Here is a 25,540-nt window from a genome sequence, read left to right on the forward strand (position 1 = left end):
CAAAAGTGAAATGTGTGTCTTTGGAAAGAAAATCCATTTGTGCACAATAATGGGCATGACTAAAGTGATCTACGACCAGTTCAAAAGATGTGCTGCGGTGCATGGATAAGTGTGTTAAGAGTTAGACTGATGGATATAAAATCTACAAAGACATCTTCGCAACAAGGCATAAAAACTTACAGTCCAGGCAAGTCAAAAACAATCCATGCAACTACAAAGACAAACTACAAAACGGGTTTAGTATGTGTTAGGTCTGAGAGAAGGTCTGGACCATAAAGAAAATCTTTACAAAAAGAACAGAAATAGCGAAACAGGAAGGCCACCCCAGGAACTGGAAGAGAGGTGACGGCTAATACGATACCTAGGTTGACCGTCAGCTTGACCCTTCCGCTGTCCAACTCGAGCCGCAGCGTGTCTGCAGATTCACGAGACGTGGCGGCCATGAGCAGGCCGAACGCTCGCTGGGACATGAAGCGGAGGGAGACGTCTTCAGCCTCAGTGTGGATGATGTTAGGTATCACCACCTTCATATACATGCTCCCGTCATAAGACAATATTGACGCCTCTGTGGGGAAAAAAAAAAATACAGGAGAAAGCTCAAATGCTGATCTCGACTCGGCATAAATATTAATTACACCTTTAATTAGCGGATTTAATTTAATTAGCAAAAGTGACACGGGCAAGCGCGTGGGTGCAAAAACAAGAGATAACATGATAAATGGCACAAATCAAATCATTCCATATGTTTCACCTCCTTCAGACAGCTGTTTATGCACCAGGAGATGAAATCTACAAAAAAAACCAAACGTGTGCCCTGAAAGTAAACAAATACAGTGAGAGAAATATTTATTTAATCCCGGCATGAATTTGTAAGCTTGCTCACAAAGAAATGAACAATTTCTAATGTTTATGGCAGTTTCATTTTAATGGAGAGAAACAGAATATGAACCAAAAATCTAGAAAATCAAATTACATAAAGGATATGAATTGATTTGCAGGTCACTGACTGCTTAATAATTGGAGCAGAAAACTGTGTTGGCAAGGACATTTCTTGTAGTTTTTCAGTAACTACAAGAAATGTAGTAGGAAGTATGTTTTGGGTCATTGTCATGTTGGATTTACATCCATCTTCAGTGCTGTCTCTGACGGAAAAAGGTTCTCATCCAAGATTTACAAGGCCTCTTCCACTGGTTCCTGAGTGCGATGAAGTCATCCTGTACCTTTAGCAGAAAAACAGCCCCAAAGCATAATCTTTCCCCCTCTGTGCTCGACTGTGATGATGGTGTTCTGACCACAGCGCTTTCTCACAAGCCTTGTCTGAATCATACCAAGTTCGCGTTCACTGGAAAATGTAAAGACAGGTCTATCCATTAAGCAGGAGGACCTTGCAGAGACTGAAAGATTGCGATCTTCTTGCTGATGATCTTGTAGTCCACTCCAGCCTTGTGCAGGTCTACAATCTTGTCTCATTGTTTTGAGGAGGTTGGAATGGAAGAAACCGATTCTGTGGACATCCAGTTTTCTTGGTTTTTGGTTGATATACCCCACTATGCATCGTCTGTTATGAAAAGAGCATCCACTTTAAAATTTGGAACAGGAATCCTTGCATGCGCTCATTTTTTGGAACTAAGACACACACACACACGTCCCTCATGCCTAGTTGCAGCTGTAGTTGCTGTAGTTATCATCCATCAGCTGACAAGTCAGTGTCACACACATGCTGCTCAGACTGCAGAAAATTAAATCATCATGCTACTTCCTCCTTTCCCCGGCAACTCCCCACTATGTGCGCTAGCTAGATGATGCCTTTACTTTCATCACAGGATCTCGTTTTGTAAATGTAAAATCAGTCATATGCTAACATCATATAAAAGCTACCGTTCCGTGCTAAATAATATTAAATATTTTGCAGTTAAATAGAGACAATACAAACATGGTTTGATGGCTGCTGGGCCACACTGTTCTGTTTCTATTCTTTTGAGAAAGCCTGAGTGAGTGTGGTGGAGAAAGAGGAAGACTGTCAGCAGAGTGGAAGCCTCTTGGGAAGAGAGAGACAGATTAAAAAGGGTATCCAACCATGAAATACCTGTTTTGACACCTCAGCTTTTAAAAGAAAAAATAGCCCCGTGGCCTAAGAAATGCACCACCATTTGGCTGTGTGTGTGTGGGGGGGGGGGGCATCACACCACAGACGGTTTGTACATGTAAACGATGAAATCTCCCTTGTCACGTACTGTGTTCAACTACAGACTAAGGTGCCATTTCCAGGTCGATATTTAGAGGCGAATGTTTACCCATGCAAAAGGTAATGCATTATAAGCAATATTGGATTTTTCCTCACCTAAATGTCAAAATTTGTGTGATGTGTTGCAAAATTCATGTATAAGCAGTGTGAAATCACTCAACCATTCATCCCACCAAACAGCACACTGCTATAAAAATCCCACTTTCGTCTGTGTTGCTCTTAGGGCTGTTGTAAAAATCTATTCTATGAACAAGCTGTCGACTGTGTGGGTACAGTAGCCTGGAGGATAATGAAACCTTGGCTCAACATTGTTCTTCCCAATTTTAAATTGCCCTGGCTCCCTACCTCTTCGTATCTCCTCTGCTCTCTTGTGCGTACACATAAAAAACACATCCACACATGCATACGTACCACATAGGATGTCCTAACTAGCAGTGCATGTATTGATTTGTGAGCCAGGTCTGGTCCTGGTCTCACAGTAGAAGAGAAAAAAGTAAATAAAATGAGGTGAGAATAAATCTGCAACCAGGGAGAACATAAAAAGCACCATTTGAAACAAACTATGATGTCCACTCTGGAGTTGAAACAGATTTAGTTTGGAAGTTTTTCCCAGATGTTTGCAGATATGGCAGTGGGATGCTATGGAGCCATTATTAAAAGTGAACATGTTACTTAGTGAACAACTTTCTTTTCTTTTTCTCTTTCTCTTTAATTGCAAGGTTTGAAATAGAGTTCTGTTGGATTCTGCCCCGCTGGAACCAATAAGTGGCAGAAATACACAACAGACAACAGTGAAGAAAACTGCACAGTTATGCTGATGTGTGTTCTTCCCAACCACATGGAGATAGGCCCAAATAACATTTTGACATTACAGCCGTAATTGACGTTTCATAGACTACGAACAGCTCAGAGACTAGCTTGCCAGCTAGTCTCTGAGCTGTAAGGAGTGAAAAATGAATAAAAAATAAGAAATAAAGACAGATTACCTTTTTTTTAAAGACGTTGACTGCAGCAATTGAGGCTGAGCTTTTACTAGAAAGTAAACCTTCTCTATTTCCAGATTGCGTCACACTTTTTCAAGTTGTACTACTTCTAAGCTAGTAGCGAGTAGGCGATATAAACGATATACGATAGAAACGATACATTTGGCCAACGATAGAGATTTTGACTCTATCGCGATAGCGCATGTTGATGATGTCATCAAGCTGCGCCTGTTTTGGTCAAAAGTATTGCAGCGATAGCCGCTGAAAAACCATTATCATTTGCAAATTATGCAGACAGTCATAGCAAAGACATGAAGCACTTTTGAAATATGGGGAAAGCCAAAAACTGCGCTTTCTCCACTTCTGTAACGTTGATACATTAATGTTGAATTCTCTCGCAGCTGCTCTGTTCCCATGTTGTTGCAGTATATTAATAACTAACCTCGTATTGTGGATGAATGATCTCAGTTGTTCTCCTGACTGTGGTGGTAGCAGAGCTATAACGTTTTAATTAGTTTCAGTAGGGCTGGGCGATATGACCCAAAATTCATATCTCGACATTTTTTAGCTGGATGGCAATATAAGATATATATCTCGATATATTTTTTAAAGCCATAAGGTAAGAACAAAAAGAGAGTTCTTAGTCAAAGCTGTGTCCCAGATGTCACACAGGCACTTTTATTAACATAGAGCAGATGTACATAAAATTTACTCAAAAATAAATTATGAGCATTTATTAAATAATAATGCTCCATAAATAAAAGAAAACAATGTTGTTTTTCTGCATAACAAAAAGCTCACAATTGTGCAGTCAAAATGTAAACTAAAAGACGCTGAGCACAATAACAAAGACAGATTTCACAGCTGCTCTGTTCCCAACTTCTACTGCGTGACTGACAGCCTGGAGTTTGAAATCTGCTTCGCAACCACGTCTCTTAACAGGTGCCATTTATGGTCTTTATACACAACAGGGTAATATTACGTTGAAGCACAGTACGTATCACTCCGCGAGGCTCAGCCGTAATGCTCCAACAATCCATCAAGCGGTGCAGCTCCGTAGCTTACCAAAGTCGTACTAAAACATTTTTTGACAGATTGCTGAGCACCGTGTTCCACATAAAATCGGTTCGCGGCCATCAAGCACAACCCGAATTCATACATAAGGCGCGCTGTCAACTTTTGAGAAAATGAAAGGATTTTAGTCCGTGCAGCACCTCTGGGCTGCATGGCGTTAGCGTAGTTAACTCGTTAGCGTGGTTAGCTAGCTAACACGTTGACGCCGTCCAGTAACTCGTTAACGGAGATTTGCAGTGTCCATCTTGTCGCTTCCTGCAGGTGAAGCGATGGGGGAGGAGGGGGAGTTGTGTTCAGTGAAGGAGAGGCGAGGCCGAGTAACGTTGCGTAAAGACGAAAGTGGACGAAAGAGAGGCAAACTTGCAGCTCCACAAGTATAATTATAACGTAACATAGACTATATCGATATAAAGGATATTGTCACATCTTATATCTCATATAAAAATATATCGATATTTTTTAAAAACTCGATATATCGCCCAGCTCTAAGTTTCAGAAATCTCTCAGCCAGAACATGGTATGTCATAGTTAGGTCTTGTGTTTAGGTGGAAACTAGCGAGCTAACTTCCTGCTAACTTCTAACTCCGTTAAATTTAATAACTTCTGTTTTCATGGATGTAAAACTTAATTGTTACACCTGGTAAAGCAGCAACGCTGATGATTTTATTAAAGACTAAAGAATTTAGACCGTTTTTAACTCTCAGTGTTCGTTTAACTTTGGGACCTGAAATGGACGAAGTTTTGGACTCAGATTACTCCGCGAAGCTCCTCACTACGGCAGCCGTAATGCTCTGACAATCAGCAGTGCTGCTTACCAAAGTTGTACTAAAACATTTTTTAACAGATTTCTGCACGCCCAAATCGGTTAGAGGTCAGTAAGCACAACCAGAATTCATACATAAGGCACACTCTCGATTTTTGAGAAAATTAAAGGATTTTAAGTGCGCCTTATAGTATGGAAAATACGTTATACAGAAGAAAATAATATATGACGATATATATCGTTACCACACATGCTTCAAATTATATCGCGATATAAATTTTAGGCCATATCGCCCTAGTAGCGAGCATAAAAAAGTAGAAGCACATTTTTGATGCAGCACCTCCTTCAGCCAGTGACAGCCAGCCACTTCCAGGAACCATAGCCAACCAGTCAGGGGATGCACATTTTCCCAATTGACTGGCTGTTCTATTGCCTTCAATATGGTTGACAGCTGTCGAGCAAAGCGACCATGATGCCACCTGAGAAACTTCAATAGCTTTAATTTGGTCTTGCACAATCTTTCCACTCTATTTTTCGACTGTAAGAACAGAGCAATACAGTTTCAACAGAAGAGGCAGAGATATGTGCACACATGCATTCATGTTGATCTATACTAACTAGCATAATGACTAGCTTAGTACATCTGGCATGGATCGCTTGCTGGCAATTCACAATGCTGCCCCTTTGCCAGCCTGCTGTTTTCAGGAGTCAGTTTAAAACTGTCACCTTCACACAGAAGTCTTTCCAGTCAGGCCACATTCCTTCAACATCCCTCCTCAGCTCCCACTCTTATGTCAAAAATGGAAAAACTATACTCAGTCCCTCACAGAAATGCTTTGACTGTGTTCGCTGTGTGGATTCCTCCAAAAGTCAACTACAGACGTATCCGTTTATGTAAGTGTTTGGCTAATACTGCTGGCACCAGTTCTGCTTTGATGCATTATGAATTTTTAATTTTTGCACTGCTTGAAACGAAAGCGTTCCGTTAATTTTTCACATTCTTTTATTTCACGTCTTCTTTTATTTTGTTTTCTATTGCATTGCATTCTGGTTTTGTCAGCTGCACATTTCTGTCATGCACATTGTGGGCCCTATTGCTTGCTTGCTTGTATAAAAACACTAATGCAGGGAATCATGAACGTCACTACAAAATTTCATGGTTATCTGAGGTTTTAAGTGAGCAATTGGCAGACCCACCGTTACTATCCCTTCCTTGTGCCACAATATTAGCATGACTGAAAGAGCCTTTAAATCACCACATTTTATTTGCTTTGCCTTTTGTTCATCTGTTCCAGCAGTTCTAATTATTCACTGTCCATATCTTTCTCCACCTGTCAATCATGTATGTATGTAAATGTAATACAAAATTCTGTAAACCCTAAACCTATGAATATTTTGGACTAGACAACAGAACCCTTTTTGTGTTATCTACTCTAACATGAATCAATCTTATCTGGCTCGGGATTGTGTTAAATTGTTTCCACTGACTTTGAAATTATGTTTCAAAGTCCAGCTTTTAGTTGACTGTTTGCTGTGTTTTATTCCCACTGTCCCAAGGTCTTTAGCTGCACTGAGAGGCAGAAAAGCCTTACCCAAAGAAAGGCTGGGCTCATTTTAAAGATGTCCACCTGCTTAGATTGGAACTACTGAGGATAGGTCCAAGAGGGGAAAAGGGGAAAGAAAGAGAAAGAGGAAAAGACACAAATAGAATAAAGTGCAAACTCCCAAGATAACTGACAGCGTTTGACTGACAGGAGAAAATTCCTGCCTCTCAGTCATTCAGCACTTTCAAGTAATAATGGTGGTCCAACTGACCTATACCGTAACACATAACAGCAGCAAGAGGCACTGACCAGCTAATAGCTCAGCTCATATCCTTTAGCTCCTCAAAGCTGCTGCATATCTGCAAGCCACTTTGCAACCCATGTTCACCCCTGTACTTCCTTTTCATGTTGTATCGGACTTAATCTGTGTGATGCGCACTCTGTTCTTTGCTGCTGCCTTTCAGCCTCAATGCATGAACATACTGGTGGACTATAACTTTTAACTACAGCAGTAGTGGAAGGAGCAAAATGTATTTTTTAAGACCAGCCTTGCAGCCTTACCTGTTTTGGTCACTGAATTTGTATTCCACTTTTCAGCGTCCTCCTTTCTAGGTTCATACTGGTGTCCTGCCTCCAGCTCTGCAGTGCTGAACACATCTTCCTGTTCATAAAACAAAAGCCCCAAGTGGCACACTTCTGTGCTGTGGAACAGTCACCCTGCCTTTGTCAAACTGAACTTATTGGCGTGGGATGATATTTTTAACAAGGTGCAATGTTAAAGATTTTTTTTCCCTTTTAGGTGATAGGATGTCAGCGTGTTCCATCAGCACCAAAGGGGTTAATGTGTCCAGGTTTAGATAAATAATGAGATTAAATATAACTGTGTTTCATCGTCTATTTTATTTTCCAAAGCTTTGAAATGGAGAGAACAACATGAGGTTAGACACAGCAGTAGGTTGCTGGGCCAACCTGTTTCATGTGTAGTTCTGTGTTAATGGTGTGCACGCACAAACCACTGGATGTCAGTGGATGCTCACAGGCAGATAACGACTGACATTTTTACTTTTAAGCCTTTGTTTTCTCCCGAGAGGTTCACCAGACTGCTTCCACTTCTCAGCACATCAAATCTCTCACAGATTTTTTAGATCTCACCCAGCTCCGCCTCTTCCATGTGTGCAGGTTTATCATTCCAACAGGAATGAGCGCTAAACCTACAAAACCTGGTGTCAGGCTGTACGACATCAAAACTTCCTTTTCAATCCAATCCTCAGTCTTTGCAGCTGTTTATTTGTCTAACTAATGTATAACAGTAAGTTATGAGAACACTGTGGGATTCTGCAAAGCTCAAGTAGTTCCCTTTGCAAGAACAGAGTTAGGAAGAAGCGAAGAAGAAGCTGAACCAAACGCCACTTTAGAGGGTAAAAACCGAAAATATTCAGTCGACTTCTTCTATAATCACTGTCATTCACGCCAAGTGCAAGGCTAATAATGCGCATCAGTGAGATACTGCAGGTGACTGCACTCAATACAGCCACATGGTGAGTGTTGCAAACATGCGTGACTATACAGCATCAACGGCACGCACAATAGAGAGGCACAGTTGGAGCTACAGCGCGCTCTTCTCTGTAATTTTGTATTTCTTAAGAGAGATATCAGCGGCAATGAGGATGTCATTTCAGATGGTAATTAAGCCGCTGCTTGTCACTCTGTGTGTGTTTGTGTGTGCAACGTGTATGTGTGTGCTTTCCAATGAGCCCCGCACTTTACATAATTAGCAGTCCAACCGAAGCAGAAGACGGAGGAGGAGGAAAGCTATTAAGTGAAAAACTCCACAAATATTCACGGTATGGAGCGGGGAGTAAGCCAGGCAAATCTCTTCGGCACACTCGCGCGCACACAAACACATACACACATCAGTCCTTCTCAATCTGTTTTCTTCCTCTCCGTTTTGCCTCTCCCACCATTTCCATTATTTACTTGCCTCGGCTTTGTTGCGTTATCTAATCTTTTTTTCCCCCCCTAACGGAGTGACAAGTCTTTGTTTGATAAACAATCCAACAAGGGCCTTGACTGTCATTGTGGTGTTTCATGTGAATGCCTGTCAACTCTTCTCCTATACTGCTGTAATCAAACCTATACTGAAAAAGGACAATCTTGACAAGACACAAATGGACAACTACAGGCCGATCTCAAATCTCCCATTTTTAAGTAAGATCATTGAAAAAGCAGTTTCTCAACAGCTCAATTACTTCTTAAAACAGAATAACTGCTATGATGCCTTCCAGTCAGGTTTTAGACAGAACCACAGCACTGAAACCGCTCTGACCAAAGTGTTTAATTACATATGTCTGAATACAGACAGTGGAAAAATGTCAGTCTTAGTTTTACTGCATCTCAGTGCAGCATTTGATTCAGTTGACCACAACATATTACTCAAACGACTGGAGAACTGGGCAGGTCTTTCAGGAACTGTACTAAACTGGTTCAAAACATACTTAGAAAACAGGAAATACTTTGTATCAATAGGTAACTTCACATCTGAGCAGACAAGTATCACATGTGGAGTTCCCCAAGGTTCCATCTTGGGACCCCCTCTGTTTAACATTTACATGCTCCCACTGGCACAGATTATAAAGAACAACAAAATAAACTATCACAGCTATGCAGATGACACACAAATATATATCACAATGTCACCAGGAGACTGAGGCCCTGTACAGGCTCTTGGTAAATGCATTGAGGAAATTAATGACTGGTTGTGTCACAATTTTCTCCAGCTAAACAAAAACAAAACTGAAGTAATAGTCTTTGGTGCCAAAGAAAAACGATTACAGGTCACCAGAGAACTTCAATCTATACATCTAAAAACCACAAACCAGGCGAGAAATGTGGGTGTAGTGATGGATGCAGACCTAAACTTAGAAAAACACATTAAGACAATAACAAAGTCAGCTTACTATCACAAGAATATTCCAAGGATAAAAGATCTGATGTCTCAACAGGACCTGGAAAAACTAGTCCATGCTTTCATCTTTAGTAGGCAGGGCAGCTGTGGCTACAACTGTAGTTTGCCTCCACCAGTGTGTGAATGTGAGAGTGAATGAATAGTGGTATTGTAAAGCGCTTTGGGTGCCTTGAAAAGCGCTATATAAATCCAATCCATTATTATTATTATTATTATTACTGTAACAGCATCTTTACAGGTCGACCTAAAAAATCAGTCAGACAACTACAGCTCATTCAGAACTCTGCTGCTCGAGTCCTCACTAAGACCAAAAAAGTGGACCACATCAGTCCAGCTCTGAGGTCTTTACACTGGCTGCCTGTCCGTCAGAGGATAGACTTTAAAGTTCTGATGCTGGTCTATGAAGCTCTGAATGGTTTAGGACCAAAATACATCAGTGACCTCCTGACCCAGTATGAACCTTCCAGATCCCTCAGGTCATCTGGATCCGGTTTTTTATCAGTTCCCAGAGTCAGAACCAGACACGGAGAAGCTGCATTCAGCTTTTATGCTCCTTATATCTGGAACAAACTCCCAGAAAGCCTCAGATCAGCTGAAACACTCAGTTTATTTAAATCCAGGTTGAAGACTCACCTGTTCTCAGCTGCATTTGAATAAAACACCAAATCCACACTGTTAAGCTTAAATTCCAAAACTTACATTTTAACTACTGATTTTTATCTACTGTTCTAATTTTTATCTACTGTTTTTTTAATCAATTTTAAATCATGCTTTTTATTTGTTTTTGTTCTTTAATGTCTCTGTAAAGCACTTTGAATCACCTTGTTGTTGAATTGTGCTCTATATAAATAAACTTGCCTTCTCTTGCCTTACACACACGTGCGTGCACGGGCACACAATGTACAGCGTGCTGTCAAGAGTCTTTAAAGTTCAAAAATCATATCGTCATCCTGACAGCAAGTATAAGGACACTGATAAAGAATCTTACGGGCACTAAGTGTGTCTCAATGTGTTTTGCGCACATCCACAGCCGAGTGTTTGTGTACTCTATGTATGCATAAAATGCCTGCACTTGAAAGTAGAGAATCTTGGCTTCGGACATTATCCACAGCAATCCTTGCCATGTGATTCACTATTTGCACACACACATAAGTGCTGCTATAACCAGAACCATCAAAAATATCCCAACAGACAAGACTAGACTTTTAAAGGATGCTCTAGCTGAATAATCTCTGCAAAAGAAAAGAACAAAGCACTTTAAATAATTGAAATACTGTGCATTCATTAGGCTGATCAAGTATGAAGCTCTTAGTGTGTCCTTACATTAAGTCACAAAGTGTATCCAACAAAGTGACTTCAATCCTGTCGTTCCTGTTGAATGTTTTACTACATGATACTTGGCTTCCCTTAAAGACCAAATGACCTTGGAAATATCACTGAGGGATTTTATAAGTGTGCTGATCTAAATGTCACTGATTACTTACAATAGTTACAATTAGTGTTTGTTTTAATGTCAAAATTTAGATGCATTGTGTTTCACTGTGTTACTTTATAAGAAAACTCCACCTTCTACTAAATAAAGGAATACCGTTACGAAATAAAAATAATTCACATGTTACACTTTAGTTCAGCTTAGAAGACTTGAAGCTTCAAGACCTGAAAATTAAAGCCAAAACAGAGGAATTTAAACCTACACTCTTTTTAATGGCCACCAGGGGGCAGTACCTGTCATATAGACCAGGGGTGGGCAATTCCAGGCCCCGAGGGCCGGTGTCCTGCAGGTTTTAGATCTCACCTTGGGTCAACACACCTGAATCACATGATTAATTCATTACCAGGCCTGTGGAGAATTTCAGGACATGTTGAGAAGGTAATTTAGCTGTTTAAATCAGCTGTGTTGGTTCAAGGACACATCTAAAACCTGCAGGGACACCGGCCCTCGGGGCCTGGAATTGCCCACCCCTGATATAGACGCTGTATCAGACATACCCGTGTTGGCGTTGTTCCTCCATTATCATAACAATGTTGGTCCCAGATCAATATTACAGCTGACCAATCACTGGTGTGATGTTATAACGTTGCGATGTAGCGGATAAAGGAAAAAAAATGCCTTTGTTTAAATGGAAAAAATTGTAAGAGAGTTTTTTCTTTAATAATTTCTGTACTATAATAACTAAATTATCAAAGTTTGGTTTGCTGTTAGCCAGATTTATTTAATTGGTTTGCTAGTCAAAGCTTTTAATAGTATTAGCCAAATTTGTGGCTAATGCTAACTGAATACTCTTTTGACATGAGCATTCAGTTTTATTTATTTATTTTTTGATCTTCACCACTTGCTAATTGAGAAAAAGACTATTTCTTGGTTAGAAATTGGACATTTATTACTAACTGTAGGACTAGAAAGTGATTGTGCTCCCAGAATCAGGTTTAAAAATAAATGTAAACATCAATCATGAAGCCCAACGCTGATGTAAAAGCCAGCATTGTTTATTCATAAATGTTGTAATTTCAGTGCTCTAAAATTAAAAGGAAAAAAGACCCACATGTTACAAGTTTTCCTTTTTATGATCAAATTTATTTTAATCTTTGATCATTTTGTGGTTGTTCCTGTTTTTAATTACCTGTTCACTTTTTTTTTATTAGTATTTCACAGTTGAAGACTGATTTGCTTTAAATGAAATCAAAATGCTCCCGAGTCCAGAGAGAATTCTTTTATTTTTCCCTGAAAGAGACCCGTCTCGAATTACAAACACCCGTTTGATCCACTGTTAAAATATTGATGGTGGAACAATGAAAAAAACAAGTCAAATAATGGAGGACTTAACAAATAACTGCAGTCTGTGGTTCACAACAGAGGCTTTTTTTTATCATTTCTTTTCCATTTTTGATTTGGTTTTTTTGCAGAAAAACCCTAAAAACGTGCACAACAATGCTGAATCTCAACCCAGATTTGAGAAGACGTCCACAGCAAACACTCTGAAGAATGACACCCCTCCACCCCTCAGGCAGCAAAACTCAGGATGAGGTCAGTGCAGGGATTATTAAATATCCTGTCATGCTCAACCTAAGCAGGCCAAGATGAATCTATCAGAATATCAACAAAAAAAAAAAAAAAATCACAGGGGTTAATGTAGCGCCAATATGAAACAGTAAGCGGTTTTGTGCATCAGACATATTGAATAGGCTTTACATGGGGATGAGGTAAATCCGTGGAGCTTTATCAACATGTGACAGATAACACTGGTATCTGAAACAAGCTGCTACACATTTAATTTCAAGTATAATTTTATAAAGGACATCATATTGTACTATTTATTCCGTGCTGTATTTTAGGACAGAAAAGAGGCTAAATCATTCCTGCGGTGTTGTTGGCTTAAATCCACCGGTGATATAAGTCGTGGAACAGCACTCAGTTGCAACAGTCTCTGTGGTAGCTTATGCCACTGTAAGATGGATTATTCAAAGCCAAGCGGCTATATTTGACCTAAAGGATGTTGAAGTTATGATTAATGACAGTACACAGTGATTTATGGGAGTAAAACTCCTGCTTAGTTGGTATAGCGACACACATGGGCACACGCTGGGTCTCATACAGTATACGCACATAAACAAAGTTTGCAAAGTCTGAATACCTTACATGAAACTTTACATTAACCCATCCACAGACTGCTGTCAGTGCAGCCCATACGCCACCAAGGAGGTCAGTCTGAAGGAACACCCCACATATCAACACAAATAATGATAATTTGGGGACAGACATGGACACAGGTAATGAATTGAAAAGTGCAATAGAACAAAATTTATTTATCAGAACAGGCTGAATGGCCATTCCTCACAACTATAATCTCACTAGAAACTTAAAAAAGCCACAGAATTGTGTTTTCTGCAGATCCTAGCAGCCCCTGTGATCCTCTGCAAGGAGAATTTCTTGATAAAGTAAGTCTGATTTATTGTTTTGCCCTTGTTGAGTTTCCCCAACTCGACTGTGCGTTCTGTCACTGCATCTGGCAAGAGAGGACAAAGATACATCAGTAAACGTGCTTAGCGCTGGTGTGTTTGGGTGTGTGGGATAAAGAAAAAGATCAATTTTACGAGTTCCTAAGATTAACCCAAGGCGAGTGTGGTGGAGCGAATGAGTGTGTGAAGCTAATACATGGAGGGCCACTTTGAAGCAACCCGAGCCTGACTGATAAAGGATTTTGAAGACCGATACCAGTTTTTAGTGATTGAAAAATCGGATAGATCAACGATATTTTTTTTCTTTCGGGCACGACACAAACAGGAGCAAACAGATTTCCCCAACATTTATTAAGTGTAGCTATTTATGAGTCCTTACTATAAGTTGTGGATTACTTGTTTTTGCTTTGCCTTGGTTTGACTGCGCTTGGATCAGCTGGTTGTTCTGTTCATGCGTTTACAAAACAAAACCTGCAGCCTTCCCCCTGGTGGACGAATTCTGCAACATCAACAAACAACACATTGGAACCGTGTTTCTCCCGTTTCTTCTTTACTTTAATTTTCATTTTTTGGTGTTTATAAATTCTGACAGAGAATAGCCAGTGTCCACCAGTGCCCTCTGGTGGACAAACTGCATGACATCAACCCTCATAACATGATCTTAGGGCAGGGGTCCCCAATCCCAGTCCGCGAGGACCGGTGTCCCTGCAGGTTTTAGATCTCACCCTGGGTCAACACAGTTCTTTACCAGGCCTCTGAAGAACTTCAAGACATGTTGAGAAGGTAATTTATCCATTTAAATCAGCTGTGATGGATCACGGACACATCTAAAACCTGCAGGGACACTGGCCCTCGTGGACTGGGATTGGGGACCCCTGTCTTAGGGTGTTTTTCATGTTTCCTCTCTACTTTTTACATGTTTAAATTGTCATTAATCAGTGGTTATAAATCATCATAATCGGCCAGTCAATATCAGGTAGTGGCAAATACCTAATATTGGCCAATTGATACGTAATTGACCAATATTCTCTGAATGCTGATAAAGGGAGAGAACTGGTCCTGTAAACCCGGGGTCGGGAAATCGAGCCTCACTGGGTTTTTTAGTGGCTGTAGCTCAGGAGGTCGAGCGGGTCATCTACAAACAAAGGTTGGTGGTTTGATCCCTGGCCGCTCCCGTCTGCATACCAAATATCGTTGGGCAAGATGCTAAGCTGAAGTTAATCTCTGATACAGAGTGTGAATGTTAGAAATCACTGAAAAGAGTACTCTTTAAGAAGCAGTCCCTTTACCACTTTATTCTTCTCTGCTGACGTGCTACTGAGATTATTTCCTGCTTTTCACAGATTTTCATATTGTCAAGTTAACATCTTGGAGCCTTGCACAGCTGTCGTGCTTTGGAAATTAAAATGAGCATTTTACAAGCCAATATAAATGGCTGATTAATTAATCAAGAAAATGAATTATTAGTCAGAGCCCAACTAGTAAAATTCTTAGATATATGTAAATTAGATGGCGTGTGGGGAACAGTGTGGTTTTTCACTGTGCTTCCTTGAAAGTCTGGCTCATACTCTAGTGCCGAGAGAATTTTATCTGATTTATCTCCAGCAACTCCAGCAACATGTTCAACAAATGAAAAAACCTTGTACTGCTGTAAATCTAACAAATCTCACATCTGGTACTCTGGAGCTGTACCTCCTGCTTTGTGTTCAAACCACTGAGTTTGCAAATTAAATGTACAGCAGCTCCCTTTATTGGACTCTGGAGGAAGAAATCCCCCCATGCACTTGTGTGATTCTCCTCCTGACACAGTGGGCGTGCACCACTGCACTCTTGGTTGTGAAAAACGTCGCATCGCAAACATTCAAAAAACGTTGCACTATTCTTTCCCTCATCGCTACAAAGAAAGTCCTCGAGTCTGAGCAGCAAATGTGTCGTGAGCACACCTGCATGTACACAAAAGCAGTGAACTAGACCAGGATCAGGCCATTGGGGGGCAGCAAAGTCAAAGGCAGCCAGCTGCTGCTGACACCAGCTTCTCATTTGATTTGTTAGGGGATGAGCAGTGTGGAGATGAGCAGGCTGGGAACATAAACAAAGAGAAGAGATTACCGAAACAAAAAAAAGGCAAAAAGAAACAGCAAACTGAGATGTAAGTACAGCAGCATGAGGAAAGAAATCGAGTCTCTGTTCGAATAACAGAATCATTAAACGTGAGAATCGGTCCTTGAATATCGTGCTGCACGAAAGTACTGTTAGAAAATGCTAAATTATGTATTCTCAAATACTACGAAGACTTTAAGAGGATAAAGTATTATCTCCAGCAAAGGAGTACAGTGTACAATCTTATTTTCCCCCCTTTTTTATTTTTACTTCATCCAGAAAAAAGTCCCTCTGGAAACCATCCTCCCTGCTGCCGAGAGGTTTGGAGACTTGTCAATTTCTCAGATGGCCGAACACTGAAGGCTTGATTTCCTCTGTGTGTTCTCCCTCTCTCGCTCTAGCTCTCGTTCTATCTCTGTATATGTGGGGAGTGGACAGGAAAACCACACGAAGGGAAGAGGGGAAGTTGCCCGTGACTGTGTCTTGAAGTGAAAGAAAAAAATTAATATATATAGAGGCAAAGGCAAATGAAACGAATCACACGATGCAGAAAGTACGGTGAAGATGGATGCGACGCGCTCCCATCGTTCCCGCTCTGCATAGTGCCACAATGAGAGCCTGAGTTTACATAACCCAGCACACTTCCTAAGCACACATTTAATTACAAATGGGGATTAGGGAGCAACGGCATAACGTTCCAAGCAGTGAAAAACTGAAACGAACAGATCGTTTTAAAGTGCACGAGGATCTGTTCTTCTCCCGGGTAAACATTGTCAAACAAATCTCTGGCTCTCTACCACTGCCTCTCTGGCATTTTCAGTGATTCAGTCAACAGTTTGTACTTCCCTCTCCCTCTATCTACGACTACGTCAGCCTTTTTCTAATTCCTATCCATTTTCTTGCACTGTAAGATTTTGTGCAGATCAGCTGATGAGTCTGGCACCGCTGGCGTAGTGTTCCAGCACAGGAGGCCGACTGTCAGCTCGCCACGAGCTTGTCCTCTGGCACTGGAGGCAGGAAGCACAATCTTTAATGGCAGGCAACTCAAATCTCCTCAGCGGGAGAAGAAAGGAGAAGACGTTTTATTCCATTTCTTCCGCATGTGTTCAGGGAAACTACAACAGCTGGCAACCACAAGAATTAAAATTCAATCTACACGGGCGTCGATCTCTTCTATCGACTTTTCCGCAGACGGAAAAGGAGAAAATAAAAGGCTCATGATTTAGGGTGGAGCCTTTTTCTTTCGATGGGAAAAAAAATACCTCACCTGATGCAGTTTGAACCACTTAATTTGGGTAAAAAACAAAAAACAAAACAAGACTTGCTTGATAGTGCAGAAGATACCAAACCCATTATTCTGCTCAATTAACAATTATTCAACAAGAGCAAATAAGATAAGTGTTAAAAGACAAATGGAACAAATCTCAGATGGGGAGAGTGAATGAGAGTCGTCGCTGGTGGGGAAAAAAGAAAGAAGAAAAAATGCAGGACCAGGGTTTTTCTGCACCCAGCACAAAGTGTTTCAGCTTCAAATGAAAAAAGGATTAATTTAGCATGCTTCCCTAGGCTGCCAAACAGTTAGGCTTAGATATGTATACGCGCAGCTAACATTCCATAAGCTAGACGAGAAAGCTAAATGAAAAGAGGCAAATTGCAGTCGTGTAATTCAGGACAGCACATTCACTCACATACCCGTCAGGTCATCTCTCTCTTTTTTATTTACCAACCAAAGGAGCTTTAAGTGCTTCACTTTGACTTTGGCTTTTGAGAAATCCTGTCAAAGCGAGTGATTTTTTTTTTTAAAGACGCAACACACAGGAAGGATCAGATCTGTGCGTGTTGACGTGCCTCTGCGTTTTCAAAAGCTCAGCATGCACTAAAAATTTCAAGCTGTGTGTCACCTCGACACGTCTATTCTAAACTTAGTCAAACACTTTCTGGTGTTTTGGCGACTGCTGACATCTTGGTATATTGACACCTAAGTATATATACGTACATATATTCGAGGATGTCAGTCCTGCCATCTGCTTGTTAGTTACATGCCAGAGGAAAATAAATAAATAAATAAAAATAAATTTTATATATACATATATATATATATATATATATATATATATATATATATATATATATATATATATATATATACATATATATATATATATATATATATATCTCCTGTGTCAAGAGAAGGAGACAGGTGATTTATCTCACAGCATACAGACATGATGAATAAATAAAATATGAGCTAGCATTGTCTGGCTGGTAAGTAATAGACAGAGACATATAGCGTTATTGCTGCTCCAAAGTGAACTGCAGGTGCAGCTGCTAATGTTGCTCCAAATGTACCACCTGCAGTGCGCCACAGAGACATTGTGTGCTAAATGATGCGAATCAATTACCACATCCACGACCAGCGAGCCTTTACTGCTTTATGTGAAACAAAACATCAGATGATGCCCTTTCAGGCAAAAAAAATACTAAAATTAAAAAATAAATAAGGAAACAGTCCGACTGGGTCTTTTAAGTCTAGTCATCTATTTGAAATGAAAAAAGCATGTCCTATCATTAAAAAATTAAATCATCTGCACGGAAACAGTAATTCCCACATCATACGTACGAGACAGGGGTGGGCGGGCCCCAATATCGACGGTATCGATACCAACTCTGGTATTGGTATCGAATCGATACTAAAGCGATGAGGTCGATACTGCATTTCTATCTATGTGTTAAATACGCTGAGTTGTGTTAAATACTTTATTTGGAAATGAGAAAACAGATCTCAAACATGCGCCACTAAAAAGTGTTTGAGCCTTCTGTGTTGACTATCACATTTATTTGAGGAGCTATTTGGGTAGCCGACAGCAGCGGTCCCCAAGTTGTGCCACAGACCGGTTTATGTCTGACAATATTTTCACGCACCGGCCTTTAAGGTGTCGCGGATAAATACAACAGAATAAAATCGGCACTGGTACCAAAAAAAAGAAGATTTATTCATAACACACGGGAAAAGACCCAAGGAAACCGAGTTAACGATAAAAACCATGAAAACCATGAATTTCACACTCAAGCCTCAACTTATGCGGCTCTTGTTCACTAATTATTGTGGAAAGTAACAATCACAGTGATTTAGTCGTTAAAATGTGTTCAGAACTAGCAAACTAATGATGACTCATCTGAAAAATGACGACACAGTGCTCTCTGCTAAAAAAGCTGCCTTTATAGGTTAAATCCATCGGTATGTATCAGCAATACCGGCTCTGTATATACTTTGTGTCGGACGTCTACCGCAATTTGCAGACTTGCACGGCACTAGTCTACCACCATTCTTAATTTGCCAGTGTTTCCAAAATATCCCGCCTGTTTTGTATTTTTAGCCTCATCCTCTTCTCGTTTTTATCTGTTTATGTATTTACTGCCATCCTCCTTTTTTTACCCTTCTTCTATGAGCTGGCCAGTTAGTCAGGGCAGACCTTCAAGTGTCATTTTCTCTCTCTCTGCTGAGATAAATGTCTTAGCAAAGGTGCTCATCACCCATTTATGATGAGAAGTAGGGGCAGCAGGGAAAGGCACGAGAACAAACAAGATGACAGGAGGTACCAGTAGAACAGAAGAGAATGGGATTGGACCTTTTTTTAACATCTCTTCTTTCAAAAGATAGAAGAGAACTCACTTGTTTTCTAAAACTGCAAGATTAAATTATTTTCACTTCAAAGTGACATAACTGAGGGCATTGCAGAACCCTTAATCATGAATCCCTCCTCTTACTTCTAAAGACTTCCTTATCCTTCTGTGTTTGGGTGGATATCTACTTTCTTACACTGGAAAGGTATCTCGAAGGCTCCTAGTTGTACATCTCATTCTATCTCACTAGGTGATAATGGTTTCCTCCAAATGCCGACAGCTAAACTAAAAAAAACTGCTGAAAAGGTGAGTCACTGTTTAGTGCGTACTCAGACAGCTGCACAGTTATCGACCTTGAAGAGATGTTCTTTTATTCAAGCCAAATCGTCCAGCGTTGGACCGAAGCTTTCTATTGCGAGCATCGACGCACGCTGCCATTCAGAAACGTGACCTTGGAGATTCACTAATTTCCCCCCGTTCTGCAACAGTAAAGGCACCGCCCTCCCCAGTGCTTTATCCGACTGAAGATTTACAGACTCCGTCAGGTCAAAATCCACACATGTCACATCTATTTTGATGTCGGCCATTTTACTTTAGGTTCATGGCAGCAACTTGAAAAATTGGAGAAGAAAGAAAGGTCGAGTAAAAAAAGAAAAATTTAGACGACGGTTTTCAGGAGAAACCATACAAAACTCAATGTGTTTTACTGATAAAAGGTAAAAAAAAACAAATAATAGAGAAACCTTTAAAAAGCACTGAATGCATTTATAATGGCAGGCATGTAAAAACACTTTTGTAAAACGCTCAGGAGGCACTTCAAATATTTACTAGTACTTCCCTTCAATTAATACAAAATAAGAAGTTTTTTTTCCATCTATGATAAAAAGTTACAGACGTGCTGTTAACTTCTGTTTGAAACAGCGAGCTGTTTCTCCGTCCATTAGTTTGAAATGTTTTGGAGTTTAAACACGTCTCTGCTGCCACTTTAAATATAAAAGTAGCACTCAATCACTTCTAATTACGGAAAATTTGAAAACATGGCACTACTGTACCTGCATGTTGTAGGGTAAAAACACTGCTAAATTAAGGGTACGCTTTAAATTTACATTTCGTCCCGAGGCTTTGATGGGAACACATATTTAAATATGCAGGTAGGTGTCAAAAAAAAGATCAGAGCTTTAAAAATATGCAGAAGACGCAGATTAATATGGCAGAACAAGGCCTCATATCTGTATAGCATATCCATAATGGTGCAGTGATTTCTCTTTCTGTCTGCTTGGATTTGTTGTACTGTATAAACACAGTGTGCATAGGCTAGGTTTGACATATGGAATCAAAATCGTATGTGGCAGTAATTGGTACCTGACCTCAAGAAATTATTCACACAAAGGCAGTCTGGCAATTATGCAAGGTCTATTATAGGGCTCGAGGATTAAAGAGACTTTCAGATAGATTTTTTTCCCCTCCCTCTGTGGGTGGAAAAGGCGTTTAGACAAGCATTTAAATTATGCCACTCTAACACCAGTGGAAGCGGCATTTAGCATAGCTGAGAACCGAGCTCATCTGAATACAAATGGCTTTGGGAAAGATTTTTTTTCTGAGTGCAGAGATGATGCAGCAGGAGATCGCGGCCTGTTTGGAACCGTATATTCCCGTGACGTCTCTGTATCATCTTAGAAACAGACAACACTGTGAAAGACACAATAGAAAACAATCGTCGATTTAGAGTAAACTATTCACGATGAATGTGAGTGAAGATCTGCCACCATCACCCTCACTGGCCTCTTTTTACCGAACACGCAACGTCTCTCATCCTGATTCTGACATTCCAAAAAGTTGACATGTCAGAAAAAATTAACTTTGATGATGTCACTAGTGTTGCAAGAGAAAAAAAAGGGGGGGGTAATGCTGCATCAGTTTGATTATTATTAGTGGGCATCAGTGAGAACTGCAGCTGTCTGCTAATTTTCTTTTACTGCAACATTTTGATACTTTGTAACCCCCAAACAGGGCTGTATGCTGATTGGCTGATTGAAAACTTTTTTTCTGCTGCCTCCCCTCCACCCTTTTCCTTCCTTAGATGGAAATGAGTGTTTATTTTATACATGTTTTTGATTGGCTATTCGCCGTGTGACCTCACAAAGTTATGGAAGCAGCGGCAATAGTTTAGAAAAGTAAATCTACTTGAATCTGTGCAAATCTTGAGCACAACACAGAACATTTTTAGCCTTTGCGCATAACCTAAAAGGTAAAAGAACGTAACATCACTGCCAGGTTGCAGAATTTCATACCGAAAGGTGGCAACCATCAATGTCACCCGGTTGACATTCTGCAATTATAACCTGTGATTAAACTGTAAAAGCCGTGTGGCAACCCATTATTTCACTGCCACTATGAATGAACAGCGAGGAAAGTGAGCAGGTAATTGCACAGCCTGTGTGTTCTGGTGCTTCGGTCTTTCTGAGAACCGGTGTGATTGCTGTCATTAAGTTTAGGCAGTAATGTAATGACAAAAAAAATAAACCTTCCCTAGATGGCAGCATGAGGACCAACTGAGGACAACTCCTTCAGCGTGCCTACAAGTTAAAGAGTATTAAATTCAAATAATTAAACAACGTGCAAATTATGTTTTTCGCCTCCGGTGAAAACATTAGGAAAGAGGAAGCTCGTGCTGTGCTGAGTGATGCATTGACTGATCTGCGGTGGACACACTTCCAGCCATCAGCTTGGGCCTGGAGCCATCGCTACTCTTCTGCACTGACAGTAGGGAAAACACAAGCACTTACTGTACGTGGGCGGTGGCATCTTGTCAGGGAAAATGCAATATGCATTAGACACAATCCAATCTGTCTCCAGTGGATTGATGTGTGTTTGTGTGAGTGTATGTGTGCGCTTCCAACTGGCGTTCGCTGTGTATTCGTGTGCGGCGCGTGTGCGTGTGTGTGTGTAAATGCAGCAGAAAGACAGAAAGCGGAGAGTCTCGGTGGGATCACTTGGCGCTTGGCTGGCACACCATCAGACAAACACACTTCATTACAGGCCTATTTACCTGATTAACTGGGCTACTTTATCAGCTGCACAGCACTCTGCAACACACAACTGTCAGCAGCGCCCCGGCTCCCTAAAAGCTCCCCTCCCACACCCACACAAACAGACCCACACTCAAACAAAACCTCCACTTACCGACTGACTGTTTGGATGACTGACTAGCTTGCTGAAACAAAGCCTAAGATGGCATTCTCCTTCGCTCGGCAGACTCAGAGGATGACATCAAATATACCTCCCTGTAGTCTTGAATTAATGTCACCTCTTACAAGTTAGACTCAAATACGACCTGAATAATCTGTTGTGCTAGAGTTTTCCTTATGGGGAATAACATTTGGGTAACCTTTTCATGTAATGGAATGTAACAATCAAAAAGAAATAAAGCCTCGAGCTGTCTCCCAAAGACGGGAAAGAGGACAAAGCCCACCTTGAAACATTATTATTACAGGAGGGTAATGATTTCCTTTTTCCTCTTTGCTTTCTGTGGATCTGACTGCAGGCGAGAAGAAAATCATTTCTCAGCATCAGTTTTAAAGCACTACACCAAACTAAACCTGCACGCCCGATTCAACCCAATTAGACATTTCCCACGCAGCAAGAGCTAAGTTACAAAAATAACTTTTTCATGGTTTGGCAAATGATTAAAGCTGGCACCGCAGATGAATAAAAGTAGTCTAACAAAGTTTAAAAAAAGAAGAAGAATTTCTTCTTATTCTAAGGGTGAACCATTTTACTATGCCTGTATTTAAAGCAGGATCAGCGGTGTAGGATCTGGTTAAAAGATTACATGAGAGTCTTTTGAGGCTGATTTTCTAAAGATTTAAATAAACTTAAGGCTACAAGTCACACTAGGGAAAAGAGTGATTGGAGACCGTGGCACAAGCAAAATTATTGTGACTATCTGCAATGAACTAGCGGTCTCATTGCGTTTGAACTGATTACTCTGAAGACGGGGGCCGTGTCTTTGAGGACACGCAGTCTTTTGGCCTCTTCAAAGCCCTCTTGGTTTATCAAGCTGTCTGCTAATCTACACACACAGAGCATTCACATTAACTACTTACATTTAGAGTCCAGCCTGAACCTCACCAATTTCCTCCACAAACAGTGATGTAGTTGCTGCAGTTCAAAGTTCAAAACGATTTTTATATGTGAATGTAACCAGAATACAACCACTTGATTCAAGTTGCCTCAAAAGAGATGCTTAACAGACGCGATGTGTTTGGCACAGAGTGAATCAGATTGATTGCAATGTGTTGGCAATCTGTCTGCATTTATAAATTAGATAACAGTATTTGCAGACCTTCACCAGTCTGTCTGAGAGTGACTGCAGTCTGCAGCCCCAGCTGGGCAGTGATTGTTTGGACACAGGTTAACTCATGACCTGTGGAACGTGCCCTGTGGTTAAAAGTGGTTTCTGTCTTCTACCTATAAGAGGAAGCTACACCTCCAGAGCATCCGGTGAACGCTGTCCTAATTTTGTCACAACCAGTCACACTTTCTCTCAGTTCAGTAGGAAAGTTTGGACAGTGCTCCTTGATGCCAAATTAAGATCGGCCAGGATCGTCAGCTTGCTTAGCCCGAAGCAAGACTCTCTTTTTTCTGTTTGCCATGCGTGTCTATAGGGGCTGCACCAAGCCAAGCGGCCCCATTTGAATTTAGATCACAGGAAGACAGTTGCTGGCAGGGGCAAGCTCCTGGTCACAGCCCATATGATGGGGCCTATCAGGGCTACGGCCCTGTTACTACACCTGCATACTGTTCGGCTTTGGCGCTGCTTGGCTGGCATATACAAACATGCATTCACACAGGCCTACTGGAGTTAATCATAATAATGGATGCAAATATATACAGTGTGAAGACACAGAAACATATGGTCACAAGAAACTGTAAATGATGAGACTTAAAGCTTTTTATTCATCATATTCACCAGGTGCATATCCATAGTACGTACACACACACACACACACACACACACTAGCTACCATGCTGACACTACATCTGTTTGTGCCATACCACGGCAAGCCTCTGATCACAGGCGCTGTCATGTCTCATGGGTGAGGTTAAAGCAGATTTGCCAAAAGGTGGGAGTATATGTGGGGGTGAAGAGAGAGGGAAGTGATAAAATGGGAAATGTGGAAGGTAAAAGAGAAGGAAGAACATCAAGAGAGAAACAAGAAAGGGAACAAATATGATAGGAAAACCGAAACAAAAAAACAGATAAAAGGCAGAAATCATCTCTATACTAAACCCGGCACTGATACTAGGTAGAAAGCAGCAAGCAGACAGCAATGCTGTTGTCTGTTAATGTCGCCTGGTACGATCTTTGATCTCCTCAAAGAGTCTAAAATATCTGTCAGGTTGCATTTTCGTTCTAGTAAACAGAGCAAGAAAATTGCCTGCTTTTTAGCTCCCGGTGGAAGAGAAGGAATTACACGGAGCGATGTGCTCCATTCAATACAACTGTGATGAAATCATCGTGAGACTTTCATTTCTGATGATTCCATTATTTGAGATCCAAAAATATAATCAGCGAAAAATGGGCTGAAACTACTTTCATGGGACCTGGGTTTTCCTCTGCTAAAAACCAACAGTGGTACATAAGGAGGAGGTTTTCCACTTCCACCCGTGGTGCTGCAGAATACTTCCGCAAAGAATTAGTTAATCAGTAAAACAAAATCTGTCACGGTCCTGGGGTTCTGTGGAGTTTTGCATTGTTGGCTATATACTGCAGTTTGGGTTTCCTGTTTAAAGGCTTCATTCTTATATTTGGATCCAGTTTCCATTATTTGTTTTTAACCTCCTATGACCTGCATCCACATATGTGGACATCACATTTTGGGTTATTTAGACCAAAATACTCAATTTTGCTCTACAAGGGCCTGATATCCACTTACGAGGACATTATACTGCTACTGTTCTACCGAATATCCTCATATGTGGCTCTAATTTTTCTTAGAAACAAAAATTAGGTAAAAAACAAAATCTGGTAAATTCTTTGTTTTTACATTCATCGGGACCCAATCAGCCCAAATATCAAAGAGAAATTAAAAATGCATGCAGTGGAAGAGTTCGGGTCTTAGGAGGTTAATTCATGTTTTTTCAACTAACATGCTGAGCTGTAGTTTCTAGTTTTTATGGAGTGCTGGATGGTTTACTCCTCTAATTCTTTTTTCCAATTCTTAGTCTTAATTTAGCTTCAGCTGCACCGAGTTTGTTATTTCTGGCATGTTTCGTTCCCTC

General features: G+C 40.6%; 1 protein-coding gene across 5 annotated transcripts in view; it reads right to left on the minus strand.

The window, feature by feature from the left end:
* Window positions 1-25,540, minus strand: part of nrxn3b (neurexin 3b) — a 331,545-nt gene that overhangs the window by 205,102 nt on the left and 100,903 nt on the right. For all 5 annotated transcript variants that reach the window (XM_040017562.1, XM_040017563.1, XM_040017566.1 and 2 more), the window contains one exon: window positions 362-565. In XM_040017562.1, coding sequence (XP_039873496.1) covers window positions 362-565 — 204 coding nt within the window. The remainder of the gene's footprint in view (window positions 1-361; window positions 566-25,540) is intronic.

The sequence above is a fragment of the Simochromis diagramma genome, unplaced genomic scaffold, assembly GCF_900408965.1.
Source record: "Simochromis diagramma unplaced genomic scaffold, fSimDia1.1 OVJJ01000802.1, whole genome shotgun sequence".
Lineage (NCBI taxonomy): Eukaryota > Metazoa > Chordata > Actinopteri > Cichliformes > Cichlidae > Simochromis > Simochromis diagramma.